Below are 20,129 nucleotides of genomic sequence, written 5' to 3'. Positions count from 1 at the left end.
CATGAGAAGAGATTTTGTGTTGTAAGGTCTGAGGGCAGCAATGGCTGGCCGTGGTCCAGGGACTGATTAATGACAGCTGTGAGAGGTCTCTTTAAATCATCGCTTTTCTTTCTATTGGTGGGTGCGCACTCAGCAACTCTTGTACCCCCACCATGTTGTGTGGTGGGGGCGGAAGGCATTAAGCAGGGTCATACCAGGACAACGGGTTGTCTACAGAAGGAGGGGGTTTGTGTGCACAAGACCTGATGGCTGAAGAAGGAGATGAACCGCAGAGATGGGGAAGGCCCCGTGTCTGATGCAGGATAAAATTGTGCTCAGTACCTCCTGTGGTTAGGAAGGGCATACATTCACCATGGTCCATCTCCTGGGTGTTGTCCAGAAAACCCTTTCAATCTCCCCCCCCCACCTTTATTGTCACGAGTAGGCTTACATTAACACTGCAATGAAGTTTCTGTGAAAATCCCCCAGTTGCCACATTCCGGCACCTGTCCGGGTACACAGAGGGAGAATTCAGAATGTCCAAATTACCTAACCAGTCTTTCGGGACTTGTGGGAGGAAACCGGAGCACCCGGAGGAAATCCACGCAGACACGGGGAGAATTTACAGACTCCGCACAGACAGCGACCCAGCGGGGAATCGAACCTGGGACACTGGTGCTGTGAAGCAACAGTGCTAACCACTGTGCTACCGTGCCGCACAAAGGGGCAATTTAGCGTGGCCAATCCGCCTACCCTGCACATGTCTGGGTTGTGGGGTGAGGCCCACGCAGACACGGGGCGAATGTGTAAAATCCACACAGTGTTCCAGGGTCAGGATCGAACCTGGGTCATCGGCACCGTGAGGCAGCATTGCTAACCGCCTGAAGTACAACACGAGGACATCAGGCGAAGACCAGATTGGACTCAACTGTTCTGCTCTCTGACCCCCACAACCCAATTGTTAGCCCTAATTGCCCAGTACCACTAATTCAAAATTGTCTCTTATATTATATTGCCAGTCCTCAGGAAACCATGTCCCAGCAAGAAATTCTGGCAGGGGAGGGTGATATACCATCAATTCACTGCGAGACTGAGAACGAGTGAACATAAGACTTTCTTATCCAGGAACTTGCCTGCCAGTGTCTGCTGTATAAATGAGTGCCTCCCACAGGTGGCCGGTCTATATATCATCCCGGGGAGGGCGGAGCCCAACGGTGTTCCAGTACAATACCTGGAAGTAGATCGTATTATCATTTCCTGGTCATAGGTCACAGTACTATACAGACAGTTCATATTCAGCTGAATACATTCACCACAGAGGGCAAAATAACTGGGGATAAGCAAACAAAATGGCTACCCATATTTTAGCCAAAGGGCCCTTGGGTTTGCACTCATCGTTGTGGAATTCCTCGGGAGCTGAGAAGAGGTTTAGAAGGTCAAAGTTTACTCAAAAAGAAAAGGACATATGCAGTTATTTCAAGTGTATGTACGTGTGAGAGCGTGCGTGTGCTACGCGTGTGCTATGCGTGCACATATGTGTGTGTGGTTAGTGACTTGGAAAAAAGGGGAAACATGTAATGTTCTATGTTCTATGAAGGGTGGGAAGGTGCTGTGCATTTTCTTGCATTTATTTTGTATCCCAGAAACCCAATGGATTGAGCAGGATTTTGGGATTGACGGGATTGCCCCCCGGAGAGTCTAGAACACTGATGTGTTCTAGTTTGCAATGTAATAGTGAGGAAACGATAAGCAATCAGTGAGTTGTGCACCTTGGGATTGTCACTGATCTTAATCCTCTTACCAGGAACTGAGCGAACATATTTCCTAGAAACTCTCCAGTTCGGGTCATAGCTCGTGAACACAACAACAGCTTGCCTTGAAAGAGCACCTTTAACCCCATAAAATGAATCAAAGACAAGAGGGTTATGGAGTCGGATTTGACAGGGAGCCACACAAAGAGATACTCGTAATGTCCCAGAACGGGCGACACGGTGGCGTAGTGGTTTGCACTGGTGCCTCACGGCGCCGAGGATCCGGGTTCGATCCCAGCCCCGGGGCACTGTCCGTGTGGAGTTTGCACATTCTTCCCGTGTCTACGTGGGTCTCACCCCCACAACCCAAAGATGTTAAGGGTAGGCGGGTTGGCCACGCTAAATTGCCCCGTAATTGGAAAAATTAAAAAAGAAAAGGAATGTCCCAGAGGAGGAGAGAGACTTGGACAAGTGCAGGGAGAGAATTGGAGGGCTTCAGGGCCTAGTCATCTGAAGACATGGCTGCCAATAGCATAGTGATTAAATCGGGAATGCTCAAGAGGCAGGAATTGGCACTGTTCAGGGATGGAGGGGTAGTTGTGGAGTTTCAGGGAGGGGTCGCCAAGGCGGGGAGGGACGAGGCCATGGGGGGATTTGCAAATGAAGGATGTGAATTTTAAGATCAAGGCCAGTGTTGGTCAGAGAGCACAGTCGGTAGGGGAAATGGGACTTGGTGTGGGTTCGGACACGGGTGGCAACTGAGTTTTGACAGAATGGCTGAGGAACAGAAATCCCCAACAGCAAAAAGTAAAGATGAACGCTTATCATTGGATCAGAGATGATATGTGGGTGAGAACTGGACAGATGCTTGGAGGCTTCATCACATAACCTCCAACTACCCGACCCATGCACTCCCGCCATTGACCGACTGATGTGGCCATCCTGAAGATGCGCCACAATCCTACTCCGATCCAGAGGTGAATCGAATCTTCATTATCCTGTTCACGCCACTGCCCTTTCCCCCTCTACTTTTGTTTTAAAATCTATTAAAGGTGTTTAAGGAAATTTTTTTTTTTATTAACCACAATTCTCCTGAATGCAGTGGCCTGGAGTAAAGCCTTTTACTCCAGGTGACTCCAGGCTAACGCGGGAGCATCGGCAGTCCTTCGTGCGGGAGGGGTTCGGCGTTTTCAGGCCTCACTGCAGAGAACAGAGGTCAGGATTATGAGTCCCTTTAGTCTTCCCCTTCCAGTAAATAGATTCCAGGTGGTTGGGACTGTGAAAGAGTTAGAGGCCCAGCCACCATAAAGTAGCAGCAATTTACATTGATAGCCGGACCATTTGTATTCCAAATGAGCAGCTTGGCCTCATTTGCAGAAACCCTTAATTGCCTGGATTTCTAAGGCCCTCACAGCGACAGTCTCTCAGAGTTCCTGACCTGCAGGCAATAATTACAGAGACGCTTTACAGCCAGATCGCCATTCTGTCTTCATTTTAATTTGATACCTCTTCAGTACGTGGGCGCCGATAGCAAGGCCGACATTTGATTCCCATTCCCCTAATCACTCTGAGAGGGCGGTGGTCGGACTTCTTCTTGAACTGCTGAATGGAACGTCTGTTTCGATGCAACCTGTGGCTTCTTCGGACGGTTTAGAGCTCAGACTGGGTTCACCAACCCCCCCCCCCCCCCGGCCCAGGAACTAAAGTTGAGGTGGTATTTTAACGGAGGCGGTGGGCATCTCACCCGCTGGCGAGTAAGTTTGATTCCTCTCAGACCATAGGGGAGGTGCCTGAGGAATGGAGGGCAGCTAATGCAGATCCACTTTTCAAGGAAGGTGGTTGGGAGAAACCAGGGAATTGCAGGCCAGAGAACCTCACGTCAGTGGTAGGGAAACTATTGGAGAAAATAATGTAGGCGAGAATTAATTTCCACTTGGAGGGGCAAGGTTTGATCAGGGATTATCACCGTGGTTTTGTCAGAGGGAGGTCACGCCTCGGAAATTTGATTGAACTTTTCGAGGAGGTGATTGGGTGTGTAGATGAGGGTAGTGCAGTTGATGTAGTTTATGTGGACTTCAGCGAAGCCTTTGACAAGGTCTCTCATGGGAGACCGATAAAGAAGGTAAAAGCACATGGGATCCAGGGTAACCTGTCAAGTTGGATTCAAAACTAGCCAAGTGGTAGGAGACAGAGGATGGAGGTAGAGGGCTGTTTGTGCGACGGGAGGCCTGTGTCCAGCGGTGTACCACAGGGACCAGTGCTGGGCACTTATTGTTCATGATATATATATAAACAATATAGATGAGGGGCAGCATGGTGGCACAGTGGTTAGCATTGCTGTCTATGGCACTGAGGACCTGGGTTCGAATCCCGGCCCTGGGTCACTGTCCGTGTGGAGTTTGCACATTCTCCCCGTGTCTGCGTGGGTTTCGCCCCCACAACCCAAAGATGTGCAGGTTAGGTGGATTGGCCACACTAAATTGCCCCTTAATTGGAAAAAAATAACTGGGCACTCTAAATTTATTTTAAAAAACCAAACAAAAAAAACCCAATATAGATGAGAATGTGGAGGGGGTGGGGGGGTGGAATGATAAGTAAGTTTGTGGATGACACGGAGATTGGTTATGAGTGAGGAAGAAGGAGGTAGGTTGCAGGAAGGTATAGTTGGTCAGATGTGCAGATCTGATTAAAACCCCACCCCCCAGACTTGCCTTGGGGAAGGACATTCAATTCTGCCCTTAGTATCAGATTGGAGTTATGGACAGAATCAAAGAATCGTAAAGCACCAAGGAGAGCTATTCGACCATGGGGCCCGTGTCAGCTCGATGGAAGAGTCGCACTCTCCTTCTCTTTCCTCATAGCTCGGCAAATCACCCTGTTCCCCTTTGAAACTTACTGTTGAATTTTCTTCAAGAACCCTTTAAGAGAGTGTATTCCAGATCTGAATAACTCGCTGGATAACGAACGCACAAATCAGATCACATTAGAATGACAGGTTTACTTGCCTCAAAGAAAGAAGTGGACAACCATTGGACAGATTCAAGGCTGATGCCTTTACTTGGATTGTCCGAATTCGCAAAACTGAAAAACCCAGTTGTGAACATTGCTGTTTGCAGGAGTTTAAATTGTCTGGCGTGGTAGTACAGTGATGAGACTTCACTCGGTTATTTCATTGGCTCTGAAGAGTTGTGGTTATTGAAATACTGGTTCTTTGATGGTTGTTGAATTGTGAAGATTATGTCTGTTTGCCTGGTGAAGGTTGATTGGAACTTGCTCCCTCCCTTCATGTAACGTCTCCTCTTTTTTTGTTCACAGGACCCGGCTTTCTCTGCTCTGATCCACGACAAACTGCAGGTGCCCAACACTACCCGCAAAGCCTGGAATGAACGTGACAACAGATGCGATATCTGTGCCACCCACCTCAACCAACTGAAGCAGGAAGCTATCCAGATGGTGCAGACACTGGAGCAAGCGGCCACCTTGGAGCAGTACGACCCATTGCCAGGCTCCCCTCCGCCCCTCTCCAACATCCCCTCGCTGGTGGGCTCGCGCAACATTGGCAACCTGCAGGCGGCCCGGGACTGGGCCTTCGTTCCAGCGGCCTACGCTGCCACCACCACCACTTATGCTGGCTTCCTGACCAACAAGCACCCGGGTAAGCCCAACTCGCTGGGCATCGTCGGCGGGGCGGAGAAGAAGGGGGCTCCCTCCGGGCATGCAGTCACCAAAGCTGGGCTGCAGATGGCCACTAGCCCTAGCAACGGCAACATCCTGAGCTCGGTTGCCATCCAGGCCCACCAGTATCTGGAAGGAACATGGTCTGTGTCTAGGACGAATGGCGTGACGCTCTACCCATACCCAGTAAGTGTTTATAAGGCATGTGCATGGCACAAATACGCACACAAATACACACATATAAATACACAGACACAAATACACACACACACAAATACACGCACACACAAATACACACATATAAATACACAGACACAAATACACATACACACACACACATACACAAGTACACACACATAAATACACACATACACAAATACACACATAAATACAAAGACACAAATACACACACACAAATACACGCACACATAAATACACACATACACAAATACACACACAAATACACACACACACAAATACACGCACACATAAATACACACACATAAATACACATAAATGCACACACACATAAATACACACACACAAATACACACACACGCATAAATACACACACACAAATACTCACACACAAATACACACACCAACACACAGATAAATACACGTACAAATACACACACATAAATACACACAAACACACATACATAAATACACACACAAATACACACACATATATACACACACACAAATACGTACATGCACGCAAATACACACAAAAATACACACACATACAAATACACAAACATACACAAAAATGAAAATGAAATGAAAATTGCTTATCGTCACAAGTAGGCTTCAAATGAAGTTACTGTGAAAAGTCCCGAGTCGCCACATTCCGGCACCTGTTCGGGGAGGCTGGTACGGGAATTGAACCTGTACTGCTGGCCTGCCTTGGTCTGTTTTCAAAGCCAGCGATTTAGCCCTGTGCTAAACCAGCTCTACACATACACACAAATATACACATACAAATACGTACACACAAATACGCATGTACAAATACACAAGAATACACATACAAACAAATACAGAAAGACACATACGCACACACACAAATATACATACACATAAATATACACAAACAAACACACACACACAAATACACGCATGGACATACAAATGCAGACACACAAATACACATGCATACAGCCACACACACAAACACAAATACACACAAACAAATACACACAGAACAATGTACATACACACATATGCATAAATACACACAGGTGCCTTACACCTAGAAACACATGCACACATAATTTACATGCACAAAGATGCGCACACACTCTCACATACATACATGTGTACGAATACAGACACAAATGCACACACACACATACATATCACTTGAGATCCAAAGTTGTGTTGCTGTTATCCTAACTCACACCCATTGTCTCATCATTATTTATTCATGGCTGAGAGGCCAGACATTTATAAGAGCAGTAAAAGACCTGAGCCCCAGGGAAAACATTGCTTGCTTGACAACTCTGACAACCAGATCCCTGAAGTGAATTGCACAATGTTTATTTACACAAGATAAAGAGGTTTCAAGTGCTTTCAGTTTCTGCTATTGACAATTTAAAGGGTCTGTGTGATCGACACATTTATTGAGCTGTGGTAAAATCTTTTTTTTTTAAACGTGGAAATTTATCAATGAATGACTTTTTTCAAAAGCTTTTGTTACACATTTTATTGTCACAAGACGTTTCATTGGTTACTTGTAGAGTATAGTGGGTGAATGGCCGTGAAAGAGCTATAGCTCGGCCTGGGAGCATAATGGGCAGTGAGGGATAAGTGGGCCATACCTTGGAAACCTTAGCATGGGGGAGATGAGCAGCCACAAGGATGGGTGGTGGTCACGCGATGCATGGATGGGGCATGCGGAGCCTGAGGGGGTGTGAGGGCCTTTCCATTATCACTATGATGAAGCCCCCAGGACCCAGGCGGGCCTTTCAAACAGGCCCAACTCAGCCCTCAGCACCCGCTATGGCTGCCACCTCCCACCTGTATCCCGGACCAGCTGACTGACTGCAGCCACCTCTCCGCATAATGAAAATCATGTCTTTCCTGGCACCTTCTCCCGGGGGCGGGGCGGGCTGAGCCGGGAATTTTCCTGACTCCCGCCACCCGCCTAGAGGATGAAAAGTCCAGCCCGCATTCAGGAACAACGTCGTCACACAAAGGCTAGTGGAAATTTGCAACTCTGTCCCATTGAAGTGGGGATGAGACATTACATAGAACATAGAATTTACAGTGCAGAAGGAGGCCATTCGGCCCATCGAAACTGAACCGGCCCTTGGAAAAAGCACTCCATTTAAGTCCACAACTCCGCCCCATACCTGTAACCCAGCAACCCCACTGGACACTAAGGGCAATTTAGCACGGCCAATCAACCTAACCTGCACATCTTTAGACTGTGGGAGGAAACCGGAGCACCCGGAGGAAACCCACGCACACACAGGGAGAACGTGCAGACTCCGCACAGACAGTGACCCAAGCCGGGAATCCAACCTGGGACCCTGGAGCTCTGAAGCGACAATGCTAACCACTATGCTATCGTACATGACAAGAGATTGATGAAATTTGTGTTTGGAAATGGTACTGAGGGCTATGAACCCAGGTCCATCGGGGGGGTGGGGGGGGGGGGGGGATGGCTTCTCTTCCAAAATACATGCCTTGCATCCTCTCTTGTCGATGTACACAATGCTAGAGGAGGAGCAATCCTGGGAGACGGTCCCCTCCAGCTTTCTCCGAACCTGGCTGATCTTTGAAAGTAATCCAGATGGTCGCACTCTGTGGTTATTTATGAGGTGGGCCTGGCTGACAAACATGGATTTGCGGGGAAGAACAGGGAGGATAATCAAAGAACGGACCCACCAGTGGCAATGTACTGAACCTCCAGAGGGGAGCTGAACAAACACCACACCAGCTTAGCGAGCACAAAAAAGGCAGCACTCTATCCAAGACCCTGACTGCTTCGCAATTGGAGTCAGCTTTGACCTTTTACATTGGAAAAATCTTGGCGCTTCGCCTGTGAGCTGAAGGTATCAGTGCTGACTGTTCCAGTGTTCCTATAAAGCAGATGGGGATGTTTTGAAGGAATTATTATTATGGCATGCTCACTCCGTTTAATTAGAATCATGGAACCTTGCGTTGCAGAAGGAGGCCATTTGGCCCACTGTGCTAATGCTAGCTCTTTGAAACAGCTATCCGGTTAGAGCCACCTCTCCATTGTCCTGCAAATGAATTCTTTTCAGGGATCGATCCAATTCCCTGTTTAACATTCTTCCTGCACCCCTCTCGTAGGCAGCGCTCCCCAGATCTCCGTAACTCTCTCTGGATGGTGCAGCCTTTTCCTGTGCATCCTGGCACAGACGGTGAGTGTCGGCGGCATTCCTGCACACCTCACCCGCCCTCGCCCCCTCCATGGGTGGCAGATCTTTTCGCTGCCTTGGGGAGATGGTGACACAGTGGTAATGCTAGTGGGCTCGTAATCCCAAAGCCCAGGCTAATGCTCTGGGGACGTGGGTTCAGATCCCACCACGGCATCCGGTGGAATTTAAATTCAAATAATTAATCTGGAATATAACTGGCCTCAGTAATGGCGACCATGGCAACGATCATTAATAGTTGCAAAGACCCATCTGGTTCACTAGTGTCCGTTAGGGAAGGAAATCTGCTGTCCTTACCTGGTCTGGCCTACATGTGACTCCAGACCCACATAACAGCCCCTCCGAAATGGCCAGGCAAGCCCCTCAGTTCAAGGGATTAGGGTTGGGCAACAAATACTGGTCTTGCCAGCGATGCCCACAGCCCATGAAAGATGCAGAAATCGTTCAAAGCATTATTCCAGAGGAATAGAATTGAAAATTTTAACTCTGATAAGCCTGTAGTTAGACCACACTTCAGTATTGTGTGTTGTTCTGGTCACCATGTTGGAAAAAGGATATAGAGCAGTGGTGGCAACCTGTGGCCTGGGAGCCACATGCGCCCCATCGGGGTTCTGAGTGCAGCCCATGCAACATTTTGTTGACCATTGCCCACGCGCATGGCCGCCACATTCCGTCCGCAGAGTTTTTTTCCGACTGTGGATAGCACAATCGCTTCACAGCTCCAGGGTCTCAGGTTCGATTCCCGGCTGGGTCACTGTCTGTGCGGAGTCTGCACATCCTCCCCGTGTGTGCGTGGGTTTCCTCCGGGTGCTCCGGTTTCCTCCCACAGTCCAAAGATGTGCAGGTTAGGTGGATTGGCCATGATAAATTGCCCTTAGTGTTCAAAATTGCCCTTAGTGTTGGGTGGGGTTACTGGGTTATGGGGATGGGGTGGAGGTGTTGACCTTGGGTAGGGTGCTCTTTCCAAGAGCCGGTGCAGACTCGATGGGCCGAATGGCCTCCTTCTGCACTGTAAATTCTAAAAAAAAATTCTATGATATGACTGAAGTGATAGGCTCGTAAAGCAAGGGGCGTGTGAAGTGAGATGCGTGCTGATTTCTCACAACATTGACTCTGGGCGGCACGGTGGCACAGTGGTTAGCACTGCTGCCTCATGGCGCCAGGGACCCGGGTTCAATTCTGGCCTTGGGCGCCTGTGTGGAGCTTCCCCATGTCTGCGTGGGTTTCGCCGGGTGCCCCGGTTTCCTCCCACAATCCAAAACGTGAAGGTTGGGTGGATTGGCCATGCTAAATTGCCCCTTAGCATCCGAAGATGTGAAGGTTAGGTGGGGTGACGGGGATAGGGCGGGGGAGTGGGCCCAGGTAGAATGCTCTTTCAGAGAGGCAGTGCAGACGTGAAGGGCCAAATGGCCTCCATTTGCACTGTAGGGATTTTATGGGTTTGTATGGGAGCTGTGTGTTCCTCTGCGTCCAATCAAGGTGCAAATATCTTCTTTGTTTTCGCCATTTGAAGTTGACAATTCTATTAATATATAAATGATAAAATATTTTCTGTAGCGCATTCTGAAATATTTGGCGCGCATTCAATGTATTCAACCTTATTCATGGGGCCATGATTAGTGTTAATAACCAATCTCAATCTTACGGCCCACTGAGAGGAAGAGGGGTCACTGGTGCGGCCCACTCACCTGCCTTGGTTGCCCATCGCTGATATGGAGGCACAGCAGAGGGTGCGGAGAAGGTTTACCAGAAATACATGTGTCCACACATCAGGGAAGGATTGACAGACTGGGTCCCTCTTCCCCTGAAACAAAAAGACCGAGGGGGTGACCGAAAGAGGCTGTAAAAATTAGGAAATATTTTGATCGAGTGGATGGCGGGAGAATGTTCGCTCTCGTGGGGCGGAGCATAACTAGAGGTCGTCAATATATGACAGTGACCCAGAAATCCAATTGGGAATTCAGAAGAAACTTCTTTACCCAGAGGGATGCGGAACTCAATACTGCAGTAATCCTGTTGATGAATTTAAGGGGAAACTAGGCAAGTGTATGAAGGAGAAAATCTCTGAAAGTTGCCACTCAAGTGGATAGAGCCGTGAAGAAAGTGTGTTAGCGTTTATTAACAGGGGGCTTGAGTTTAAGAGCCGTGAGGTTATGCTGCAACTGTACAAGACCTTGGTTAGACCACATTTGGAGTATTGTCTGCAGTTCTGGTCACCTCATTATAGGAAGGATGTGGAAGCATGGGAAAGGGTGCAAAGGAGATTTACCAGGATGTTGCCTGGATTGGAGAGTAGGTCTCATGAGGAAAGGTTGAGGGAACTAGGGCTTTTCTCTTTGGAGCGAAGGAGGATGAGAGATGCCTTAATTGAGGTGTATAAGATGATGAGAGGGATAGATAGAGTGGACGTTCAGCGACGTTTTCCTCGGGTGGATGTAGCTGTTGCAGATGGGATTACTATAAGGTTCATGGTGGAAGATATAGGAGGGATGCCAGAGGTAGGTTCTTTACTCAGAGAGTGGTTGGGGCGTGGAACGCACTCCCAGCTATGCAGTGGAGTCGGACACGTTAGGAACTTTCAAGCGGTTATTGGATAGGCATATGGAGTACACTAGAATGATTGGGAGTAGGTTGATTTGATCTTAGTTTCAGACTAGTTCGGCACAACATCGTGGGCCGAAGGGCCTGTACTGTGCTGTACAGTTCTATGTTCTACGAGAAAGGAATGGAGGGGTTCCAATGATGGGCGGTGGGTCAAGTGGAATGCAAAAAATTTAAGCATGTACTTGTTGGGCCGAAAGGCCTGTATCTGCGCAGTGTATCCTATGTAATTATATGCCATTCGTTTTATTCTGTGCTAAAGCCTTTAAAAGCTCACCCACTATAAGTGATGGGTTGACTGGTTGGTTTCTTGCAGGGTGTCACTAGCACTATGGTAGCAGTGGTGATTCATGTTTTCCACATGGTTCCTTTAATCGTTGCACTATTTGTTCACGTGCTAAGCAGCTTTCCATTTCTCAAACGCTGGACACCGCTTGCTATGAGCAGATATTAGTGCCTCTCGTTCAAGAAGGCATTTTCTCTCCGCCCTCCAGTCCTATCTACAGCTGATCCTCGCTCCACACGGCTGGCCTTGTCTGAAAGTGCAAGTGTATCGAAACAGAATGTTGCCCAGGGCAAAAGAGGGAGAACTCACGCATTAAATCATGCTAACCATTAAACAACATGCAGAATGGAAAAGTACTTCACCCCTCACACACTGCAGCCTCTCATTGGCTATAAAATGGTGTTAACAGTGGCGTAAACAGAAATATCTATGGCTTATTCATGTACCAGCAGCAGAGCAAGTTAAGGTTATTTAGCAACATCCTTAAATACAGACTCATACATATACACATATACATATACACACATACATATACACACACATACATACACACACATGCATATACACACTCATACATACACACACATACATATACACACATACATATACACACACAAATATATATACACACAAATACACACACATTAGCGGGGCTGGTTTAGTACAGTGGGCTAAATAGCTGGCTTGTAATGCAGAACAAGGCCAGCAGCGCAGGTTCAGTTCCCGTACCCGCCTCCCCGAACAGGCGCCGGAATGTGGTGACTAGGGGCTTTTCACAGTAACTTCATTGAAGCCTACTCGTGACAGTAAGTGATTATTATTATATATGTACACACACACAAATACACACACACATGTATACACACACATAAATGCACACGCACATACATCCACACATACAAATACATACGCACACAAATACACACATAAGTACTTACACACACACATATAGACATACACCCACACACACATACACCCATACATATGCACATACCGCCACACACATACAAATACACACACACATCTATACACAAAAATGCACAATCACGCACACAAATACATACACAAATATATGTACACATGTACAAATACATACATACAAACACATACACATAGAAATGCACACAATCACACATATACCCACACACATGCACGCACACATACACAAACAACACACAAACTCACACCCACCCACTTGTGCACGCATACTCTCACAAACACATGCTGGTTTATGCACTCTGACAGACACACATGCACGCATACACAAACGCATTTGCACACATCATTATAGGTATACACACACGTACATATCCACACACTTTCTCACAGAGACACACAGGTACACACTCATGTCAACCAACATATTCACATGTACGTACATATATGCAGAATGTGCACCCTGCACCATTATTGGGCCTGTGAACTGAACTCTTACAATGATTTTGCTGCTTTTTGCAGTTTCTTATCCACCTGCTGGTTTTTCCAATTTACACAGAAGCTGTGGGCTCCCATTGTTTCTGTGTTGCTCTGAACGACATCAGATCAGATGGTGTAACAGAAGCCAGCACTTGCAACAGGTCCCTAATTACTCGCCGCTTCGTACATATGCTATCACTTCCTGTTCAAATATTACCAAGCTGCGATTCCCAGAATGTTGTTCTTTTCTCTCTGGGCTGGGACTTGGCTTCAGTTTGTGTTGTCACTGGGGGGGGGGGGGGGGAGATGTGAGCCAGGACTGACCCATCCTCGCCTGTCTTGTGCACATGTACTTGTTACCAGGAGTCAGTAGGGGGCATCAGGGATAGCAACACTGGCTGGATGTGTCTTGCTCTTTGCCGAGGGGCTGCCACTGCCAGTTGTGGGAGTGAAACACTTTTGTTCCCAGCAGCTGACGCCAGCTGCCAACTGGGGTGTCAGTGGAGCCCTTGTTAGTCTGGCCCACAGCGGCCTGTCCCATGACAGCAGTACGGAGCCGGGTGGGATGACTGGCAGGCAGAGGACCCACTTGGAGGGGGAGGGAATGGGGTGAGGGGAATTAGAAAGGGAGAATGCGCACCATCGTTGAAAAATATAAAATTGTCCGGTTCGATGCCTTCCTCTAAAATTTCAGCTCAAAAATCTCACACCAGAATCGAACAATAAATTATCGGTTGTGGGGGAGGGGGGGGGGGGGGGGGGGGTTCTGAGGGAAGAGGGTGCAGCTTAAAGGCTGATACGCAGTTTGGCGAAGTGAGGATTCAGGGTTCTGACGGCCTGACCCCCACCTCACTAGCACCCCCATGGTCGCTGTAGAGCAGGTTGTACCAGAGAACAGACCCATTCTGCAGCCATGTGTTCCCAGGCCACTGAAAGTGATGTCTGCCAAGGTCATTCATTGCCTTGAGCTCTCAGTGGCTCCAGTCAGACTGTTGTCTCAGTGGCCTGCTGCCGACTGACCCAACTGTTGCTGTCGTAAGTCATTTCCCTTTTCACAGTGGGAGAGAGAGCAACTTTAACCAGCTCGTTTCCAGATGGCGCTCTCGCCAGCCCGTCGTTTCGCCCCTCAGTCAGCCGTCAGCCTCCATGAGACCAGGTCGACAGATCTATTCAAACCAGTACTGCCCAGATGTGTGGTGAAACTTTTTTTTTAAAAAAGTACTTTTTCAGGTTGTGGGCGACATTGAGCCGGCAGCATTTTACTGCCAGGCCCCTAGTTGACCTGGCAAAGGGCCTTCTTAAAACGGTGTAATCCATGCCTTGAAAATACCACGGCCGTATCTGGGGAGTTTCAAAATATTCACTCTGGGACACGGAAAGAAGAACAATATAGTCGATGGCCTGAATTGCCTCGCTCTGTGTTTTCTTATTGTTTGATTTAATGACCAATCAAGAATGGCATGTCACTTGGGGTGGAGCGTGAGTCAAATGCGGCAGGGGAGGGAGGTTGAAGTAGCCGGATGGGCCGGATTTCCCAGTTTCCCCGCAGTATATTTCCCGCCGGCAGAAGTGGCCCGTCATTGGCCCGTGATAGGATCTTCCAGTCCCTCCGATATCGATGGGGTTTTGTTTGCCCCCCACCTTCCGCCGCTGGGGAATTAGCCGCGGTGGGCAACCTTCTGCCGCTGGGGTATTAGCCGCGGTGGGCCACCATCCGCCGCTGGGGAATTAGCCGCAGTGGGCTACCTTCCGACGCTGGGGTATTAGCCGCGGTCGGCCACCTTCCGCCGCTGGGGTATTAGCCGCAGTCGGCTACCTTCCGACGCTGGGGTATTAGCCGCAGTCGGCCACCATCCGCCACTGGGGAATTAGCCGCTGTGGGCCACCTTCCGCCGCTGGGGTATTAGCCGCGATGGGCCACCTTCCGCCGCTGGGGTATTAGCCGCAGTCGGCCACCTTCCGCCGCTGGGGTATTAGCCGCAGTCGGCCACCTTCCGCCACTGGGGAATTAGCCGCGGTGGGCCACCTTCCGCCGCTGGGGAATTAGCCGCTGTGGGCCACCTTCCGCCGCTGGGTTATTGCCGCGGTCGGCCACCTTCCGCCGCTGGGGTATTAGCCGCAGTCGGCCACCTTCCGCCGCTGGGGTATTAGCCGCGATGGGCCACCTTCCGCCGCTGGGGTATTGCCGCGGTGGGCCACCTTCCGCCGCTGGGGTATTAGCCGCAGTCGGCCACCTTCCCCGCTGGGGTATTAGCCGCGGTCGGCCACCTTCCCCGCTGGGGTATTAGCCGCGGTGCGCCACCTTCTGCCGCTGGGGTATTAGCCGCTGGGGTATTAGCCGCGGTCGGCCACCTTCTGCCGCTGGGGAATTAGCCGCTGGGGTATTAGCCGCGGTCGGCCACCTTCCGCCGCTGGGGTATTAGCCGCAGTGGGCTACCTTCCGACGCTGGGGTATTAGCCGCGGTCGGCCACCTTCCGCCGCTGGGGAATTAGCCGCAGTCGGCCACCTTCCGCCGCTGGGGTATTAGCCGCGGTCGGCCACCTTCCGCCGCTGGGGTATTAGCCGCAGTCGGCCACCTTCCGCCGCTGGGGTATTAGCCGCGGTCGGCTACCTTCCACCGCTGGGGTATTAGCCGCGGTCGGCCACCTTCCGCCGCTGGGGTATTAGCCGCAGTCGGCCACCTTCCGCCGCTGGGGGATTAGCCGCGGTGGGCCACCTTCCGCCGCTGGGGTATTAGCCGCGGTGAGCCACCTTCTGCCGCTGGGGAATTAGCCGCTGGGGTATTAGCCGCGGTCGGCCACCTTCCGCCGCTGGGGTATTAGCCGCGGTCGGCCACCTTCCGCCGCTGGGGTATTAGCCGCAGTCGGCCACCTTCCGCCGCTGGGGTATTAGCCGCGGTCGGCCACCTTCCGCCGCTGGGGTATTAGCCGCAGTCGGCCACCTTCCGCCGCTGGGGTATTAGCCGCAGTCGGCCACCTTCCGCCGCTGGGGTATTAGCCGCAGTCGGCCACCTTCCGCCGCTGGGGTATTAGCCGCGGTCGGCCACCTTCCGCCGCTGGGGTATTAGCCGCAGTCGGCCACCTTCCGCCGCTGGGGTATTAGCCGCGGTCGGCCACCTTCCGCCGCTGGGGTATTAGCCGCAGTCGGCCACCTTCCGCCGCTGGGGTATTAGCCGCGGTCGGCTACCTTCCACCGCTGGGGTATTAGCCGCGGTCGGCCACCTTCCGCCGCTGGGGGATTAGCCGCGGTGGGCCACCTTCCGCCGCTGGGGGATTAGCCGCGGTCGGCCACCTTCCGCCGCTGGGGTATTAGCCGCGGTGAGCCACCTTCCGCCGCTGGGGTATTAGCCGCGGTCGGCCACCTTCCACCGCTGGGGTATTAGCCGCGGTCGGCCACCTTCCGCCGCTGGGGTATTGCCGCGGTGGGCCACCTTCCGCCGCTGGGGTATTAGCCGCGGTCGGCCACCTTCCCCGCTGGGGTATTAGCCGCAGTCGGCCACCTTCCCCGCTGGGGTATTAGCCGTGGTGAGCCACCTTCCGCTGCTGGGGTATTAGCCGCGGTCGGCCACCTTCCGCCGCTGGGGAATTAGCCGCTGGGGTATTAGCCGCGGTCGGTCACCTTCCGCCGCTGGGGTATTAGCCGCAGTCGGCCACCTTCCACCGCTGGGGAATTAGCCGCAGTCGGCCACCTTCCGCCGCTGGGGAATTAGCCGCTGGGGAATTAGCCGCAGTCGGCCACCTTCCGCCGCTGGGGTATTAGCCGCAGTCGGCCACCTTCCGCCGCTGGGGAATTAGCCGCTGGGGAATTAGCCGCAGTCGGCCACCTTCCACCGCTGGGGAATTAGCCGCAGTCGGCCACCTTCCGCCGCTGGGGTATTAGCCGCGGTCGGCCACCTTCCCCCGCTGGGGTATTAGCCGCGGTCGGCCACCTTCCGCCGCTGGGGTATTAGCCGCGTTGGGCCACCTTCCGCCGCTGGGGTATTAGCCGCGTTGGGCCACCTTCCGCCGCTGGGGTATTGCCGCGGTGGGCCACCTTCCGCCGCTGGGGTATTAGCCGCGGTCGGCTACCTTCCGCCGCTGGGGTATTAGCCGCAGTCGGCCACCTTCCGCCGCTGGGGTATTAGCCGCGGTCGGCCACCTTCCGCCGCTGGGGTATTAGCCGCAGTCGGCCACCTTCCGCCGCTGGGGTATTAGCCGCTGGGGTATTAGCCGCGGTGAGCCACCTTCCGCCGCTGGGGTATTAGCCGCAGTCGGCCACCTTCCGTCGCTGGGGTATTAGCCGCAGTCGGCCACCTTCCGCCGCTGGGGTATTAGCCGCGGTGGGCCACCTTCCGCCGCTGGGGTATTAGCCGCAGTCGGCCACCTTCCGCCGCTGGGGTATTAGCCGCAGTCGGCCACCTTCCGCCGCTGGGGTATTAGCCGCGGTCGGCCACCTTCCGCCGCTGGGGTATTAGCCGCAGTCGGCTACCTTCCGCCGCTGGGGTATTAGCCGCAGTCGGCCACCTTCCGCCGCTGGGGTATTAGCCGCAGTCGGCCACCTTCCGCCGCTGGGGTATTAGCCGTGGTGGGCCACCTTCCGCCGCTGGGGTATTAGCCGCGGTGGGCCACCTTCCGCCGCTGGGGTATTAGCCGCAGTCGGCCACCTTCCCCCGCTGGGGTATTAGCCGCGGTCGGCCACCTTCCCCCGCTGGGGTATTAGCCGCAGTCGGCCACCTTCCGCCGCTGGGGTATTAGCCGCAGTCGGCCACCTTCCGCCGCTGGGGTATTAGCCGCTGGGGTATTAGCCGCGGTCGGCCACCTTCCGCCGCTGGGTTATTGCCGCGGTCGGCCACCTTCCGCCGCTGGGGTATTAGCCGCAGTCGGCCACCTTCCGCCGCTGGGGTATTAGCCGCGATGGGCCACCTTCCGCCGCTGGGGTATTGCCGCGGTGGGCCACCTTCCGCCGCTGGGGTATTAGCCGCAGTCGGCCACCTTCCCCGCTGGGGTATTAGCCGCAGTCGGCCACCTTCCGCCGCTGGGGTATTAGCCGCGGTCGGCTACCTTCCGCCGCTGGGGTATTAGCCGCGGTCGGCCACCTTCCGCCGCTGGGGTATTAGCCGCAGTCGGCCACCTTCCCCGCTGGGGTATTAGCCGCTGGGGTATTAGCCGCGGTGAGCCACCTTCCGCCGCTGGGGTATTAGCCGCTGGGGTATTAGCCGCAGTCGGCCACCTTCCGCCGCTGGGGTATTAGCCGCTGGGGTATTAGCCGCTGGGGTATTAGCCGCGGTGAGCCACCTTCCGCTGCTGGTGTATTAGCCGCGGTCGGCCACCTTCTGCCGCTGGGGAATTAGCCGCTGGGGTATTAGCCGCGGTCGGCCACCTTCCGCCGCTGGGGTATTAGCCGCAGTCGGCCACCTTCCCCGCTGGGGTATTAGCCGTGGTGGGCCACCTTCCCCGCTGGGGTATTAGCCGCGGTCGGCCACCTTCCGCCGCTGGGGTATTAGCCGCGGTCGGCTACCTTCCGCCGCTGGGGTATTAGCCGCGGTCGGCTACCTTCCACCGCTGGGGTATTAGCCGCGGTCGGCCACCTTCCGCCGCTGGGGTATTAGCCGCTGGGGGATTAGCCGCGGTCGGCCACCTTCCGCCGCTGGGGAATTAGCCGCAGTCGGCCACCTTCCCCGCTGGGGTATTAGCCGCAGTCGGCCACCTTCCCCGCTGGGGTATTAGCCGTGGTGGGCTACCTTCCGCCGCTGGGGTATTAGCCGCGGTCGGCCACCTTCTGCCGCTGGGGTATTAGCCGCTGGGGGATTAGCCGCGGTCGGCCACCTTCCGCCGCTGGGGAATTAGCCGCAGTCGGCCACCTTCCGCCGCTGGGGTATTAGCCGCAGTCGGCCACCTTCCGCCGCTGGGGTATTAGCCGCAGTCGGCCACCTTCCGCCGCTGGGGTATTAGCCGCAGTCGGCCACCTTCCCCGCTGGGGTATTAGCCGCGGTCGGCCACCTTCCGCCGCTGGGGTATTAGCCGCTGGGGTATTAGCCGTGGTCGGCCACCTTCCGCCGCTGGGGTATTAGCCGCGGTCGGCCACCTTCCGCCGCTGGGGTATTAGCCGCGGTCGGCCACCTTCCGCCGCTGGGGTATTAGCCGCGGTGGGCCACCTTCCGCCGCTGGGGTATTAGCCGCGGTGGGCCACCTTCCGCCGCTGGGGTATTAGCCGCAGTCGGCCACCTTCCGCCGCTGGGGTATTAGCCGCAGTCGGCCACCTTCCGCCGCTGGGGTATTAGCCGCAGTCGGCCACCTTCCGCCGCTGGGGTATTAGCCGCAGTCGGCCACCTTCCCCCGCTGGGGTATTAGCCGCGGTGGGCTACCTTCCGCCGCTGGGGTATTAGCCGCGGTCGGTCACCTTCCGCCGCTGGGGTATTAGCCGCAGTCGGCCACCTTCCGCCGCTGGGGTATTAGCCGCTGGGGTATTAGCCGCAGTCGGCCACCTTCCGCCGCTGGGGTATTAGCCGTGGTGAGCCACCTTCCGCCGCTGGGGTATTAGCCGCAGTCGGCCACCTTCCGCCGCTGGGGTATTAGCCGCGGTCGGCCACCTTCCGCCGCTGGGGTATTAGCCGCGGTCGGCCACCTTCCGCCGCTGGGGTATTAGCCGCAGTCGGCTACCTTCCCCCGCTGGGGTATTAGCCGCAGTCGGCCACCGTCCGCCGCTGGGGTATTGCCGCGGTGAGCCACCTTCCGCCGCTGGGGTATTAGCCGCGGTCGGCCACCTTCCGCCGCTGGGGTATTAGCCGCGATGGGCCATCTTCCGCCGCTGGGGTATTGCCGCGGTGGGCCACCTTCCGGTGGGAGAATTCCGCACCTTTGGGGAGGCCCGACGCCGGAGTGGTTGGCGCCACTCCGCTACGCCGGGTCCCCCCGCCCCGCCGGGTAGGGGAGAATCCCGGCCGAGATGCGCTATGAGGTGCTTCAATACAGTTAAATACGGTTAGGATTAAGCCCACAGTCCGAGGGGTTTAACACGTTTACCAGCCCCTT

At 53.6% G+C, this 20,129-nt stretch overlaps 1 protein-coding gene across 1 annotated transcript in view; it reads left to right on the top strand.

Annotated features, from left to right (window-relative positions):
• kif26ba (kinesin family member 26Ba) overlaps positions 1-20,129 on the top strand; it is a 383,305-nt gene that overhangs the window by 103,361 nt on the left and 259,815 nt on the right. The window contains 1 exon segment of the mRNA XM_038815524.1: positions 5,046-5,591. Within this exon segment, the coding sequence (XP_038671452.1) occupies positions 5,046-5,591 (546 nt within the window).

Source organism: Scyliorhinus canicula, chromosome 1 (assembly GCF_902713615.1).
Source record: "Scyliorhinus canicula chromosome 1, sScyCan1.1, whole genome shotgun sequence".
NCBI classification, from domain to species: domain Eukaryota; kingdom Metazoa; phylum Chordata; class Chondrichthyes; order Carcharhiniformes; family Scyliorhinidae; genus Scyliorhinus; species Scyliorhinus canicula.
This window is presented reverse-complemented; position numbering and strand designations above follow the sequence as displayed.